The following is a 16,934-nucleotide window of genomic DNA, read 5'->3' as shown; positions in this document are numbered from 1 at the left end:
TGATTTGATTTTGGGGACTTCACGCAGCGAACGAACAAACCTTCGCATTCAAGCCTACCAATAGATAGGTTCAGAAAACACAACGGATGTGCAATTGTTCAGTGATTACCGCCTTTATGGAAAATTCACATCTGACAGAAAACCAATCAGAACTCGCGCTGGTAGCAAGCGGTAGATAAAGTAGGAACTATGTCGACTATCAGCGCGAGTTCTGATTGGCTGTTGCTTTCCTGCTTTCTGCTTTTCTGTCGAGGTGTGAATTCCCTCTTAGGTTCGTTCTTTTTCATCGAACTAATGTGCACTGAGCCCTTAAAAAAAGAACAAACCACATATCTCAGTGCAGCGTGCGCTCTGTTTCAACGTGGTTTGAATATTTCTTTTCTTGATGCAATTAAAAAATACTGTCGATGTTTAATGAGATAACTTTATCCGTTGAAATTTCTAACGAAACAAGTTCTCCTGTTCATCCTTCTGCTCCCGGATATAATACAAGAGGTCGAAGTTAGCTGTCTAGTACATATAAGTGTCCATGGCCTATGTTCGCTTGTGACACTCTAGTGCAGGTAGTTTATTTGTAGAACAGTCTTTGAATATGACTGCAAACGCTCGACCGCCATTTTAGTTTGTTCACCTTCACCGTAAAGTGTAAAAGAACGATATTTGGCGAATCTAACATTGTCGTATGTTTGATTGTATTTAATCGGGACATATTTCTCTTTTTGTAGGATATAAAGTGCTTGAGATAGGAGCCGCTCGGATCGCTGCTCTCGAGTCGTCGACTGTTGCAATTTTGCGCCTGAAATCGGCCAAAGTCACACACACGCCGAAGATGGTGAGTCTCTCTTTGTTATGATCGCTGGAATAATTCCTTCACATTGTTGTTGTCTGTGATAAGTACCTTCGTACTGTATATTGCAATCTCTTTGTGCGTATGATATCTCGTAGGTTTATCTTTCATCTGTACATATAAATTTTTAACAATAACAACATACATGTTGTATGATAACCTGCATATCGTGAAATGTCTATTCTCATGTAAGAATTAACGAAACATTCGTTAAGTATCATAAATATACTAGATGTTACAAGTATCGAGGAAAATGCGATTATGAAAAATGTTCAACTTGATTTTGCAGTATTTACAATTTACTTAATCGGAAATCAGGTGTTCGCAGTGGCATTATTATATTTCTTATACAACATATTCGCTATTAATGACTGTACTTGAAGAAATTGGTGCTACGTTAGCTCATTGTACAGCATTTCCAACAGTAGGAAGATTTTATTGATGTTTTTTTTCCAACAGTTGCAAGTGGTTATAATTTTCAACACACGAACCTGTTGAACGTCATATGAGCACATATCTGTTAACACATTAAGGGCGGGAGTCATAGTACTACGATTTAGCTCGACTGCAGCTTAAAGGCGGGAGTCGTAGTAAAACAATTTAGCTCGACTGTACCTTAAAGTTTTTATGATCACACAAAATATCTCCTGCTGTTAATGTGTTAATATAAGATATTGATATTTGATATCTGGTAGAAAAGAGAAGGAAGAGAGAAGAAAGAAAAATTGCAAAGATATAGACAGAAGATGTAATATGTGCAGCTATAAAAAATTTAACCATAGGAATATTTATAGGGGCTATTATTATTTAAAATCTAAACAGAAATTCCAGAAAATTACGCTTGATAAATTATTGCCTGAGATTTTTCAGTTTATAATTACATTTATGTATATAGAGTATGCATGTATGTAAGAATTATAATCTATTATATCTCTTAAAGCTCCTGGATACTCGCTATGGCTATCCTTTGATAACAGAAGCAAAGAGAATTATGTTGTTAACTTGAGCTATTAATAGTCATAAATTAGTGTAACGTACAACTTATGTTTTTACCTATTTTGAATATTTTTTCTCATGATTCCTGTTACGTTAATTTTGCAGATATTTGTTAATTGTTTGGGCTAAAAGAAAGCGTCCGGACATTTTTATAAGTGCGCTGAATTGATCACGAGTGTTATTTTATGCGCATGTTTTTTTATTTACACATGTACTGTCACATAAATTGGCACGATTTTCCTCGCTTCTGACGTCATTAAAGGATAGCCATTGAATCTGTTTTTTGTTTCTGCATTGGCTGCGTTAGTTTGCACTAGTTCTCTTCTCATCTCTTTCTTGAGATTTAGTGGGAAAGAGAGAAAAAGAGAACCAATGCGGTCAGTGCAGGAGCAGAAAACCTATAGCAAGTATTCGGGAGCCTTAATCTTACGCTACGTTTTTTTTTTATTTTAGTCGCATACAATATTACTTGTACAGCCTGGTCACAGACCTGAAACAAGGACCTATTCGGACTATGAAAGTATTAACGAATGCATGGAAGGTAATGTTATATTATAATTTTATAATACTTTTTGAAGCATATATATATAATTTATGGATTTTCTCTCTGTAAAATATCTGATTATTTTCTGTATTTACATATATGTTAATATATACTCCAATATTAATATGATCTGTTCATTAATTGCAGGTGTTTGTAAGATATACGAAGAACATCTGAAAAGACGAAATCCAAACACACCAACCATCACCTATGACATAAGTCAATTATTTGATTTTGTTGATCAATTAACAGACTTATCATGTCTTGTATACCAAAAGTCAACCAATACCTATGCCCCATACAATAAGGATTGGATTAAAGAAAAAATATATGTATTATTGCGCAGGGCTGCAGGGCATAGCGAGTAAATAATACATGAACATAAAGAAATACGTTTAAATGGATAAGATAATTTTAAGTATACAATTCTATATTGTTACTCTTCTAATATGTAACTTATATTTTATTACTTTAACATAATTATGTCATACACTTTTCTTTTTTTGCGCATAAAATATACTGTCCATTTCGAAATTAACTTGTATATACAATATACTTTATGATAGTACTTTACGTTGTACATGATACGTATATTTTCAACATATTTATGCATAATGAGCATATGATTCATTAGCAGATGATATAATTTAGTACATTTCTATTTAGTAGTTCTTATTTCCGTTCATGTGAAAAAAAGACCGAAGAAACGATATCTATGTATAGATGATTATGTTTTATTTTTGAGAAAATCACATAGATACGTGAAACGATTCCGTTGTATTAAATACGTAATATTTTTATTCGAAGTTTATCCTATAAATATATACAACTACTTGCGTATACAATGCTTTGCAAGTTACGAACGCGTGTGCCGCTCCTCTACTGTAACAGATTTCATACTTCCGATAATTCATTACTTGTACTTGGGGTCTGTCATATTTTTTTAACTTAACGCGGGATGCGAGACGAAAAACACGAGATGAGAGCATAGAAAATTCTTTTGTAATGAATTTCTTATGTTTATATATATATTATTAATACATAATTATATTACAAAAATCTATATAAGATATATTTGGTAAATATATATGCGACAAGATTTATTTCGCTCTCATTAACTCGTATTACCGAAAAAGCTCTCAGTGTTTGTAGCTCGTGATAAAATATTCTCTCTCTCTCTCTCTTCCTCTCTCTGTCGTTCCACCCTGGGGTATTTACTCGTTAGAATGCACTCGACTTTTTCCGAGGTCTTTGTGACCTTAGCGACATCTCTACGAAACATTAGTTCGAAGACGGCCGCGAACTCTGCTCGAGTTGATCGAAAACAATTGAGACCAAAGACGTCGACAATGAGTGTCTCTACTTGTTACGTTTCTACGCCAAGGAGGTACATGTTGTGACGTGACCGGCACGTTCGGCATGCTCGCGCATCGTCAGTACTAGTATTGGTCGTACACGATTATGCCTCTCAACTGAGCTTATTTGTGATTTCTCAGCCCACTTTTTCCGCTTTCTCTCGCGACCGACGGGATGGTCAGGATAGTGCGGACGGCAAACGAAGAGGATCTGCACGCACAGATCAACAATGTTGTTTCTCACGCTGCTGATGCCGCGTTCTTACGCGGCGACAGCCTTTTCCGAATTGGAGTATCAGGTAAGGAAGAAAAAGGAAATCGCGACGCACGTATCACGTTGAATAAGTTTAGACGTAAGAAGCGTTATGCGATGCAAGTGCTTTTTTGTGTGAGGGGGGAAAGGGGGAAGGATAAGGGAGATTTCAAGGTCAAAAGTTACGCATTTTCGAATGGCATTATTAAATATGTTGTTTTAGGCTGTAGTGTACATGCGGTCACGTACTCAATAGTTAGGAAAGGGGAAGCTAATTAAGAATTACGATTTTGAAACAATGCTGAATGAACGTTTCTATTTGTTCAGGAGGCTCAATGGTGGACGTGTTAGCAACATGCTTGCCAAAGATTAAAACCGACTGGAGCAAGTGGCGCATCTTTCTCTGCGACGAGCGTATCGTGGAGGCGAATGATGAACGCACCAATCTGGCACTCTACAAGAGCAACTTCATCGGCAAAGTACCAGTTACTGAGGACCAGTTCATACAAGTTGATACTAAACTTTCCGGTATGCGATCGCCTAGTTTTATCTTGTCTCTGTTTGCCTTCTGGTGTGTCAATATGTATAGTGTCCCACATATTACGCCATTTATATATCATCTCATATACTTTCATACTTGTTACCTTTAAAGAACATGGAGAACTGTTCGGCAATATAAAATTTAGAAGAAATCAGAACCCTTGCAGATATACGAAGCAAATGGACAAATGTAACGAAGTAATTTTTTATTGATGCTCAAAGAGAGACGAATGTTCTAAACATAGGAGCGACCCCTTAAAGAAAAGATGGTAATAGTCCACAATATAGGGGAGGTAGCTCTGATCAGCCTGACCTTGACATATGTGTCACATAGGGGAAACGAATGTGAATTGCCAACTTGATCTCTTAGTGAATTTTTCACAAACAATGAATGTGAGGCTACAATCTTTCGAAGGTTAACCCGATACGCGACCTTGGCAACATGTGTCATGGTCAAGATGATTGGACCTGACTGTGCATATCTAAATATTTACACCTATGGCTTTATAGTCGAATAAACGAAAAGTTTCTTTCTTTTATAGCTGAAGATGCGGCGATGGATTACATTAAAAAGATCTCGTCGTTCTTCCCACCGGACAGATTTCCCCGATTCGACTGCCTGCTGCTAGGAGTGGGGCCCGATGGGCACACGTGCTCGCTGTTTCCGAACCATACGCGCGTTCTCGAAGAGATAAACATGTGGGTCACCTGGGAGCTGGATTCGCCGAAACCGCCGCCTTGTAGAATCAGCCTCACCTTACCGGTCATTAACAATGCCCGTCTGTGCGTTTTCATCGCCACCGGCTCCTCCAAAGCCGACATTGTGAAGGTGAGATGTTATCTATATTTCTCCTTTCTCATACATTTCGATGGTAACCTTCGCATCTTGCGTGATAAAATGAATCATAACCACTTGAAATATTATAGATTATAGATCGTTATCGAAATTATAGATTATTGCGGATTGCATATACCTATGAGTTATCAGTTTATCGCGTTTTTTTGTATCTGGTCTTTCCATGTGTAATCGTGTGTGTATTGCAGTTTTATTCCGATTAAACTATTGGTATTTGTGTTTGTGCACAGAGGATATTAGAGAACAAAGAAGATCTACCGGCTACCAGGGTACAACCGACCAATGGTCTTCTCTATTGGCTGCTCGATAAGGATGCCAGCAGTCTGCTTGATGATGACACACCGCAGCAATCCGAGACTGATAGCACAACGGCCGCAGTACCTGAAAAAGTCTAAACATAAATCTAAAAGCGGGAAGTGATCACTAGAAAAAGATGTTATGACGTTTTACATCTAAGTCACCTAAAGACACATCCTGCTATAATTCTTAATATATTTTGAACTGCTTTTTAGCAATAAGTAATGTGTGCGGTCGGATATATTATATTATATAACTATCAGAAGATAGTTTACTGAGTCTAAACTACTAAAGTAAAAATTCATATTTGTATTACGGTGAAATTGAATAATTAAACTAACATTTTCTAAAGAATTAACCTCATGGTCACTTTTTTTATTATTCAACGTTTATTAACCCTTTGAGTACTGAATTATTTGAAGATTTTTATGCCCATGGGACGGATTTAATTTGTCGCTATATGGATTAATATGTAAAAGTAATACATTTTATGCCCAAGTAAGCAGATGACGAGTCTCACTCGTCAAATGTACCGAAAGGGTTAACGGAATTTATGAATTAAAATGTATTTAAGCACAAAAAAGTCTCCCTCAACTTCTCCTTTCCTGAATTTGTCGAAAAACAAATACTTCATATCTTATCCTGTGGAAAATGTCAGGATAAAATGTAAAAATCTCGTATCGTAAATATCCACTCTTTGATCTTACCTTTTAGGAAATCGCAGAACGAGACGTAAAGATCTTTTTTAATCGGGTAGTTCTTAGAATATTAAGTTGTTAAACTTTGCGTGAGTCACCTTGTATATATATGCATATATATATGTATGTATGTATGTACGTATATATATATATTAAAATATTGACTTATCAATATACATATACATATATATATATATATATATGTGCGTGTGTGTATATTGATAAATCAATATTTTAATCTTGAAAAGTTATCTTAACACATTAAGGACGGGAGTCGTAGTACTACGATTTAGCTCGACTGCGGCTTAAAGGCGGGAGTCGTAGTAAAACAATTTAGCTCGACTGTACCTTAAAGTTTTTATGATCACACAAAATATCGCCCGCCGTTAATGTGTTAATATAAATAAAAAAATATCTTTCTACTTTTTTCTAGTGCAAAAGTAAACTTTATTACAAATAGTTATAAAAGAATAAAGAGTCTTTTCTGCTGTTTTAATTTATTAAGCACAACTGTATGCGGCAAAGAGGAGAAAAAAACATCTCAACAATATTTGTAACGTAATGAAAAACAAATCATGCGCAAAAATCTGTTGTATTATTTAAACCATGTCGCTTTTAACGAACACTGACACAGACAGGAATGATCAATAATGAAATGACACGTTAATCAAATCATATCCAGTCGTACGCGTATCCGGCGAATTTTGAATTTTTAATTCTGAATTTTTAATTTCGAATTTTTTTGCTGAACTTTCCTGAGAACGAAATCTTGTTCAAATCTTTCATTTCACAATTTTTACTTACTTTTGAACAAAAACTCACCCTTTTCGCTTGTATCACGAATTACGTCGTACCCTATATATTTATCTCTCTCACATATATGCACGTTATCGCTAATATTCATCTATACCAGGTAAATGTTTCTTTTTACGCGTAATATGGACGGATCGTTACGATTCGTAAACTCGGGAGCATAATCACAAATGGCACGAAAATCTGTAATATACATATCGGTTGTACTTCGATATTTATACATTGTTTAATAATTAATTGCGCGTGAGTGGTATCGTGACCGACAAAGCCGAAATTATCGCGTACTCATCGGGAAGAAGGTCGAATGAATTTTTTATACTCCATCGCTCGTACTGCTGCACTACGTGTGTGCTGTTTACCCCTCGTCCCGATAACGCGACAGTTAACGTTCTAACGTGCTCGTGAAAAGTGTCGCTTTTTCACTTTCCCCGCCATGTCTGCGTGCCCGTTGCAGTTAACAGAATCGTGATAACTTCGAACTTGGTCCGCAATTGAGTCAACCGATCGCCCAGCTGAAGATGAAGAAGATCAAGGCGCAAACTCTCAAAGCGACGATCGAAGAACCGAAATTGTGGAATATTCTGAAGAGACAGGCTGCCGAATTTTGTCGCGAAACTGGATTACACGGTTACAGATACATCAGTCAGACTCAACGTTCTAAGACTGAGCGGTATGTGTAGACACACTTTAATTATTCATACTAATAAACTGTTACATGATTTTTTTAAAGCTTGTTGCAAAATGTTTTATGAAAAAATTCTCTCTCTCTCTCTCTCTCTCTCTCTCTTTCTCTATACGGGATAAGCTTAAATTTTGTTGCTCGCTGAATTTGCAATAAAAACGACACTAATCAAGAATTTATTACATATTCAGGATCACGTGGGTACTGGTGGTATTTTCATCGTTGTGCTGTGCTATTATTTTAATGAAAATGACTTGGAATTATTACGCCGCCCACCCCACATTGACGGTTATCGAATCAACGCATCACGGGATCTGGAATTATCCGTTTCCCGCGATAACAGTGTGCAACATTAATCGCCTATCTTACAACTTAACTAAAGAATTCGTCGACAATCTGTGAGTATTCTTTACATACTTGATTTATAAATATAAATATATCTGTATGATAGCATAAGAAGAGAAATCCTTTCGTCTGATATTATTGCGTAGCGTTCAAGATTTTCAAGAGAACTTTCGATTTCGAGTGATGTTCGCACGGAGAAAAATAATTTTGCTATTGTAGCGAAACCATTTCGTTGCTGCCGCATGTTCGTTGCGACAACGATAAAATTTAATTAGCACGGCCAAATTGGTTAACATTTCAGTTGCATTTTTTTGCAGAAAGATACCATCCAATATCTCAAGACAATTTTTGCTCCAAGAAATGAAGCTGCTGAACGAATTAATAGTGCCGGGAGTGTTCGGTTACGATGTTAAGAAAAATCTCACCCGCCTGCAAGACATCATAGACGATAACAACTTATCGATTCTCGATGTGATGAAAGCAGTATGTATTGTCAAATATTTCTGTCGCCCCAATTATTTCGGTTGATTCTCACTTTAGGGGGGGGTATGTTTTGAACAAAACCCAAACAACAAATTATGCCTAAAAGACATCTTTACAACGTCTTAGGACGGCTTAATGTTATTTGGTAAATAGTTCAGCGCATCACATTAGCGCTTCGTTTCAACTCGAATATCCCGAAAGATCAATCGTTGTGGCGTTTTTTTTAGATAACAAAAAATTGCAGTTCTCTATTGATGTCTTGCAAGTGGAGAGGCAAATTGGGACCATGTGACAAACATTTCAAGCAAAGTTTATCACGGGACGGCTTGTGTTGTAGTTTCAATTACTACACTTCCCCAACGATAACCCCGAACAAGTAAGAAACACACATTGAACTTTGTAGGCCTGTTATTACTAAAGATTTACTTAAGGTTTACATGATATTCAGAGACTATAAAGAGAAAGGAATTTAAAGGAATTTAAACCCAAAAGACTTTCGGCTCACGTAAAGTAATAATAATTAAATAGAATAATTATGTCTAGCGCGCATAATTATGTCTTTCTCGCAATAAAAATGTTTCGAGCCTACAAACTTCAAAATTGAATTTTGTGTTTATCATACAAGTATGTATCATGTCAGCTTTTCGAATAATATAGATTCTTGCTATTAAAGAATCCACAAAACTGCCGCCTGCGGGTACGATACCGGTATGACCCTATTCTTGAATCCTGAACCTAATGATTATCACGCTTCGCTTATCGGATCATTCGGAATGAAGGTAATTCAATTCAACTTGTGTTTCGTCGTAATCACTTTCGTATTTATTTACATAATACCATATACAAAAGCGAGATAATATTCGAGGTAAATAAAATATACTAACTGCGTACGTATCGCGTATCTCGTACTAATTGTGTCCAAATATTCCATAGATTTGGAATGAAGGCCGATATTTCTGAAGTTTGTTCCTTCTTCCAAAATCCTTCCACATATTACCGGTTATCAGAAACGAAATTCAATAGAAATATATGTTGCATGTTACAGATCATGATACATTATTCGTTCGATTATCCGGATTACAACGCTGAAGTTCAATTAATACGACTAAATAGTCAACACTTCATGAGCGTCAACCCTGCGGAAATGTACTCGAAACCTGAAGTGAGGAATTTGGCTATTTCTACACGAAAGTGTATATTTAACGACGAAGCTGACCATGTGTATGGGCATGCTGTGGAGAGAAATTTGAGTTTCACTTCGTACACGTATCACAATTGTCTCGCGGAGTGCCGAGCCACTGTCGCAAGAGCGAAATGTGGATGCATACCTTTTTACTTTCCACAAAATAGTAAGTATAAAATACAAGCTACGACGTTTTCTGGTGTTAATTAATACTTGGTATTATTAGAAGGAAGACCGATTATCTCGGACAGACTTTCAGGCCTCTTTATACCTGTTAACTTTATATTATAATTCGCGCTATAATATAATATTAATATTACACGCGCTATAATATTACATTAATATTATATTAATATTTACATTTATAGGATAGTAAAATAAAGTAAATGTATTGTTTCACTTCAGGCTCCAGAATGTGTAATCTTAGGGATATTCAATGCTTACATAAATATAATTGTAAGTACGTAAATATGTAAATACACACGAACTATGTTTTAATTAAAATCTTAACATTTACCGGGTCAAATCTCATTTAACAGAATAATTAGCAAGAAGGAAGTATATCTTTTTGAATGCTAATCTGCCGATTTCATTTTTAGAAGTTCCTAGTTATATTCGTTTAATTTTAATTATAGCACACGTTAAAAGTATATCGTGATTTCTGTGTATCTGCTTCTTACAGCATTCATCGACACTTCATGGCCGGGATTTACTACAAATCTACCCTTTACGGTAGCTGATATCAAACAGTCGCCTTGCGGGTGCCTACCAGATTGCTCTCTATATCGTTATCCCATAGAGAACTCTTTTGGTCAGCTCGACTATTCTGTTTATTACAATAATGGCAGTTACACAAAGAATCCCAGGTAAATAAACATGGCAAATACGAAGCATCATGTTGCACGCTTTCTCATAATTGTAGGTGCTTTCATATAAACTTTGACCGATAAATTCTTATTCAATAAATTACACTTCATACGGCCTGAATTATTGACATTTTTTTACCTTTTTTTTCAAAAATATTCAACAACTTCCGTAAAAATTCACAATATTGTGTTATAATTAATTACGAAAATTCCAATTCATGTTGAATTATATTTAGTAATTTCTCGGTCATTTCGCATTCCCGCTAAATTCATCGCATTTTCAGCAAAATATTCCGATCAGGCAATTTCTCTGAAACACCCTGTATAACGTTATACGCGATGTTTTTGCAGTAACGCAATCAGTATACAGAATCACAGTGTGTTACACGTGTTCTTCAATGATTTGGTGGGCTTTCAATACCGACGTTCGGTCAATTATACCTGGCGCAATCTGTTCGGTAAGTCAAACGCAATCATGTAGAAGCTTGCGCAAAAATAACATCCGCTGATTTTCAGCATCATTTGGCGGCTTGCTCGGACTGTTCGCCGGATTCAGCCTCGTGTGTATCTTTGAGTTTCTGTATTTCTTCGTCATACGTGTGATAATCGACACATACATCAGCCCCACGAAGCACAACAATGTACAACACTAACGGTAACAGAAACAACTCACACAGCATAACGTTTCAAATCGGGACATAAGACATCTTAAAGACGTTTGTAAGTAAACCATCTTTCACACGTCTTACCTCCCGACTTTAGACGTTACGTTGTCTGGGAAGAGTTTGAAAATATATCATCGGACGCGGCAGGTTGTTAATTAACGCAAAAGAAGACGGCAGAATAGCGACGTTGTTGAGTACAATCGTACTACAGCAAAAACGTCATCATCGTTCAATTACCTTTCACGGCCGGTGAGAATCGGTAAGCATGCGCGTTCCTGCATATGTGACACGTACACCCGACGAACACAGAAAATAACTATTACACAACGCACGGGAGTAACGCGTATGACAATACGACGGCCGTCGGTTACGCCGATTGTTGTGCAGACTTTTATAGAGTCTTGAAGTTAGTACGGTTAGCCAAGGTAATGACGTGTGCCAGAGCAGCGAGGCTGGAGTGTTTAACACTTTATCTGCCTCCTCGATGTTATTAATGATACTCGCTGAGTCAGGCGTCAGGCGGAACGCGGGCGACGAGGCGGTGAGCGGCATCTTCAAAGTTTAATATCCGCATGAGCGGAGTCACTCCCGGCCGACCAGCCGTGGAGTCCTGCTATTCGTAGGACTCTCGTAGGACACGTCTCGGCGTTTCGTCCTCGGGCTGGTTTCGCCCTCGACATCCTTCAGACCGCTGGCGAATCGAGAGGCTACTTTATTTCGAATATCGGCTGCGAGAGATGGGAAACAGGCAGGCGAGTTATAAAAAAGAAGTGCGGCGCCACTCGCGAGGGGAAGGACGGCGAGAAAGTAAACGATCGTACGAAGTGAAGTCAACGGCCCACCGATGTCTTCGCGCTGTCGCGTCTGAGCTCGTTGTTTATATTTATCATTTACCGCGTGTTGGTCCACCTTGTTACGTCGGAAATAGAATCATATCTACTGTATGCAACAACTGTATTATATCACATTGAATATCTCTGAAATGTCAGAGTAGGGGAAAAATGTGTCGAAATAGAAATCGTACCGATACCTCAGTGATCACCTGCGGACACCTGTGAATATATTAACTTCTTTTCATCTTCGTTCACAGCCGTTAATAAAGTATTTTCATTTCTCGAAGATATTCTAGTGGGTGATTGTTATTGTCTCACCCTGTACATATCGTATGAAGTGAATACACTCTTTACGCGATATTTCGCATTTTATGTCGAAAAGTAGCGGAATAAAACCTGAAGTGAAACCTGAAATACCTCCGAAAATATTCGCTCACCGACGATCTCATCTTGCATGCGGATTAACAAGAGGGATCGATATACGTAAGAAAAATAGAAGCTATATGACACGGCTGGTTAATCCCAGTGATCGTAATCTAATACCACAAGGGTTGGTTCCAACATTCCGGCTGGTGGAGAAGAGGGCCCCCGTTAAACGCTACAAAACAATAACACCTTCGCACACCCCTCCGTCTGGTCATTTCTAGACACCGAATTCATGGGACGAACTAATGGAATTTTTCCTTTCTTTGCCGACTGTACGCGCTACGGAATTCGTCCACATTTTGTTTGACACGTACAACAAACGTATACTTGACAATATCAATTGTAATTTCGCACCTAAGAAACGAACCCGTAATAAAATTAGCACATCGTACAGGTGTTGATGTCATCGGGCATGTATCGCGGGACTGCTGAAAGAAATGTGCTCCACTGGCACGCGTTTTAATCGAGCCTACCCACTCGATGCGACATCCGCGATGCGGCAGGAACCCTTCGATTCTGTATACCTCGACGATAAAACCTCCTTTGCGTGGATTAGTTCGCTCAATCAGGAAATATACTCGGGGGTCTCCATAAAGTCTCCCCGTGTGCACGAGCCCCTATATATGTCCGCTATGTATCCACCCTCTTCCCTTCTATATACCTTTTCCTTCTTTCGCTCTCGTCGTATCGTCGAACCGCCGCGCTCTTCGATATATAACGCACTCGATGATGTACGAATAGAGACGATACTCCAAGTAACGTGAAAAAAAAGTAACAACCGCGGGCATATTTAGTAACAAATATATCGCCGTGCAATCGGACAAAAAGCGATTCCTCGTGAAGATGAAATTTCAAAGCGACCTTCAACTTTTGTCTGAAACTATTTATTTTTTTTTTTTTTCGAATAATGCGGTTCTCTGGAATATCTTAAGCGTTTGAAATAGGCCACCCTGTATGTAAATGACGTTTCCGTGTGTGTCGAGTATTCAAATCGCAGCGTTTGTGAGTACGTCGTACACAGACGTGAGAGAAGATGTGCGAAGAAAGAGAGGGGACAGCTTTTTCGACTCGCCCGCTATAAAACCGGATTTTTCTTAAATACGTATGGACCGTCTTCGATTTCGAGGGTATTTTCAAGTCTGGCGCGCTCAATGTGCCGCGAAATGTATCCCCTCTGTCCGGTGTAATACAGAGATGCTGTAGAGATGGGTACAAATCCCCGGAAAACTCTTCATATCTATAACCGCTTTTCTCTCTCGAATACCTACCTAATATCACCGCCTCGCGCGACGCGTATCTCGTCGCGTTCCGAAGTAATTTTAAGCAACTCACCATTCAACCCCCGCCACGCGACTGAGGATATCGCGATTCGAGGATATAGTCTTTTACGACACGAGATTTTTCGATTTCTCACTTGATTCGGCCGGGAAATGCTCGCTCAAATCTGTATCTTGCGATTCGCGAACGATGTGATGCCGCGTTGAGTTCGCAATTAAATTACCTAAGTACAACAGTATCAAAATCAGCAGAAATTTCTAAAGCACAAGCCAGAGAGGTACAATCAGTAATATTGTTTTACGTGGGAGAAGGTTAAATTAAAATAAATTTTTTTATTCACGATCACATACTCGACAAACATAAATCAAAGGTAATCAAAGGTTTACTTCTTGCCTCCCTTGTGTAAATTTATCATTTTTTCGAATATACTAAAAAACAGGCAAGAATAACTATCGTTCGGTCGCTAGATCGTAGTGATTAACGTTATTCGTTTGCCGTGAGAGATCTCTCATTGTATTCAGAATTATGTGCGATACAATGAGAACGCTTAAATTTCTAATTAGCTTACATAAGATACGTTTGCGACGGTATTTACGCTGAGCGTAAATTCGGGGAAAACTAGAGGCATTGCATCGAGTTGCCTGGTATCGGGATGTATCCTGATTTGGTTAGTTCTCTCGAGTGTGTTAGATCCGCCGGATCCCTCCAAGATTACCGTACCGTCTTATGGAAGCCTTGCCAGGAGCCGAGAATTCAGAACACGGTCTGGGCGGTACGCTCGTGCCGATCTTTTAATCGTAACTCGTGGCTGGATACTAAGCAAGCAGATCTATTTTATCGTTCCCGCGATAATACAGCGGCACTGAATTTTTACGACGAAGAGTGGGAGACGATAGGAAAACTCTTCAAGCGTTTCCGCTTGTTGAGTATAATAGTTTCTCATCGGATTTTCAATTATTCCGTACGTTATCCACGCAATACGTAATAAGGATGATATAATATAATAAAAAGGAATACGACTTAAAAGTAATGCGTCGTATATTTAAAAGATCACATCCCGTTTCGACATTTATATTATTTTAATTCTCCTTCGACTTCGAAAATGTTTGAAATAAGTGTTCGGAGCTTTCCCACTGAATATTGTCAATATAATCTTGAGGACAAATTATCTTGTGAAATATGACGGTCTTTTTAGAGGTGCGATGTAACAAGAAGGAAGTATTTGTAAGTGCCGATGGATGCTGGCATTGAAATGAAAGCCATTTACAAGCGATGGAATCCCCGTATGATATAAACGACACGTGGCCCGCATGAGAGAAAGAACGGAGAATATTCGGTGGAGAATTCGCGAGAAATTAGGCGTGAAATGCAGCCGTGTGCTTCGAATATTTCTGTCACGAGTAAGAACCCCCGGCCTTGCTAGTCGGTCTGCGAACTTGAATAATCCATCGACAGGGCTTGGTATTCACGGAGGAATCTCGCATCGTGTTTTTCATCTCTCGCGCGATTCATCCGCCCTCGCACGACAATACATCTGCGACTGTGATTGCGCATAAAAAAAGCTAAACCGAAGATGACAAGCGTCTCTTTTTTGTCGAATCTGTCTTTTACTTTTTCTAAATGACCATCACTTCTAATCCCGGTAATAGTTATCAAACATGGAAAGCGGGTGATAAGATAACTCTTGAATATCAGACGTAACGTCATGTACGTATTCAACCACTGCGGGTGAAACATTATTGAGCTCGAGCGTACTGTTTACCCCGCAATGAAAGAGATAACAATGGGAAAAATAGAAGATCAGATATTTTCAGATAAATATTGTAATAAAAACACTTTATCGAGAAAAGATCGCGCTTTCTCCCAACACTCGTCACTCAACACATCGCGAAAGGTTAAAGGTATGCACAATTCTAATGCATTCTTAAAAGCGTGCATCGATTGAGGATACACACAGGGTGTCTGTTTAAACAATAACGTTTCCTTTTTTTAACGCACGATAGCGCTCGATAACGTGGACGGAGTTAACAAGAAGGACGGAGAAGATTTAAATAATCATATATATCGAGAAGAGTAATAAATCCTTCGTACACATTTGGCCTTCCCAGCCACCCCAACTATTGCCTCCTATAGGCAGTAGGGTGGGATCGGTGATATATGTTTTTCCTATAACAGCCAGAATCAAAACAGCAATCCGCCCCATCTATAGCAATGTTTGTTCTTTCACCGGCGACCTCCATCGCGAATACTTGCCGGTATCGTTGCATTAACTACACATCAATTATCATGTACAATTGCGTAAAAGCATCGGATGACTAACTGAACATAATCACGGGATACAGAGAGAAGCGCGAAATGTTCGAAATAAAAAAAGAAGAGAGAGATAATGCGGAGGGAAATAATGTTGCTATTGCAGCGATCGGTGCGTCCCGGTGTGACGGCGGGATACCGTTCTTTCGGGTTTCGAGTGGAATATCGCCGCAAGAAATTGTGCAAGAACGCTTGGTGGAGGCGCCGGTCGCTCGAGTTACGATCGCGAAATATTTGAGGAAAGGCATTAAAGCGACGGTGCGCGCTGGACATTATTATAATTCGCGCTACGGCGCGACGTGCTGTATCTGGTCAGGGGCCGGTGAATACTGGCGCAGAGGAGATTACGGCGATGGCCGGACGCTGGCCACTTGACCGGTATTATAGATGTAATATCGTAAACAACGTCCCTCTCAGCTAGCTTGGGCGCGAGAGGACCGCTTTTATGCCCGGCACAAGTCATGACACCTCGCTCGTTGACTCGTGGCGCGCAGACCCTTTCGCCAGCGGTTACCGATGTTTACTGTTGAATATTCATTCTTTGGTCACGCGCCCGCGACATGTCCGGTGTCGCGGAGAACGCCGAGGATCCACACACCCATTATTCAGCTTCGCCGGCGGGCCAGCTCGCCACCGTGCGCGCTTAGCACAACAAACCCCCCTT

The 16,934-nt window shown here is 38.9% G+C and overlaps 3 protein-coding genes across 4 annotated transcripts; all 3 read left to right on the top strand.

Moving 5' to 3' along the window:
- Positions 1 to 339: 339 nt before the first annotated feature.
- Positions 340 to 2,921, top strand: LOC106747012 (enhancer of rudimentary homolog). Of its 2 annotated transcripts, none has more exons than XM_014624254.1 (4): positions 340 to 563; positions 726 to 832; positions 2,297 to 2,384; positions 2,535 to 2,921. In XM_014624254.1, exons 2-4 carry the CDS (start codon positions 830 to 832, stop codon positions 2,753 to 2,755), a joined length of 312 nt encoding a protein of 103 aa, XP_014479740.1. In that variant the 5' UTR covers positions 340 to 563; positions 726 to 829; the 3' UTR covers positions 2,756 to 2,921. The 2 variants fall into 2 exon arrangements, with proteins under 2 accessions (XP_014479740.1, XP_014479731.1); XM_014624245.1 differs by lacking the exon at positions 340 to 563 and adding an exon at positions 564 to 645.
- Positions 2,922 to 3,699: 778 nt separating this feature from the next.
- On the top strand, positions 3,700 to 6,132 carry LOC106747003 (6-phosphogluconolactonase). The gene is made up of 4 exons (XM_014624233.1): positions 3,700 to 4,041; positions 4,323 to 4,523; positions 5,078 to 5,364; positions 5,622 to 6,132. The coding sequence occupies exons 1-4, from the start codon at positions 3,918 to 3,920 to the stop codon at positions 5,784 to 5,786; spliced, it is 777 nt and encodes a 258-aa protein (XP_014479719.1). The 5' UTR covers positions 3,700 to 3,917; the 3' UTR covers positions 5,787 to 6,132.
- A 1,474-nt stretch (positions 6,133 to 7,606) lies between these two features.
- Positions 7,607 to 12,495, top strand: LOC106746538 (sodium channel protein Nach-like). The gene is made up of 10 exons (XM_014623218.1): positions 7,607 to 7,869; positions 8,073 to 8,279; positions 8,544 to 8,709; positions 8,937 to 9,085; positions 9,383 to 9,488; positions 9,755 to 10,058; positions 10,298 to 10,348; positions 10,575 to 10,758; positions 11,110 to 11,216; positions 11,275 to 12,495. Exons 1-10 carry the CDS (start codon positions 7,718 to 7,720, stop codon positions 11,409 to 11,411), a joined length of 1,563 nt encoding a protein of 520 aa, XP_014478704.1. The 5' UTR covers positions 7,607 to 7,717; the 3' UTR covers positions 11,412 to 12,495.
- Positions 12,496 to 16,934: the final 4,439 nt, after the last annotated feature.

The sequence above is a fragment of the Dinoponera quadriceps genome, unplaced genomic scaffold (assembly GCF_001313825.1).
Source record: "Dinoponera quadriceps isolate SergipeBrazil2010 unplaced genomic scaffold, ASM131382v1 scaffold192, whole genome shotgun sequence".
Classification (NCBI taxonomy): domain Eukaryota; kingdom Metazoa; phylum Arthropoda; class Insecta; order Hymenoptera; family Formicidae; genus Dinoponera; species Dinoponera quadriceps.
This window is presented reverse-complemented; position numbering and strand designations above follow the sequence as displayed.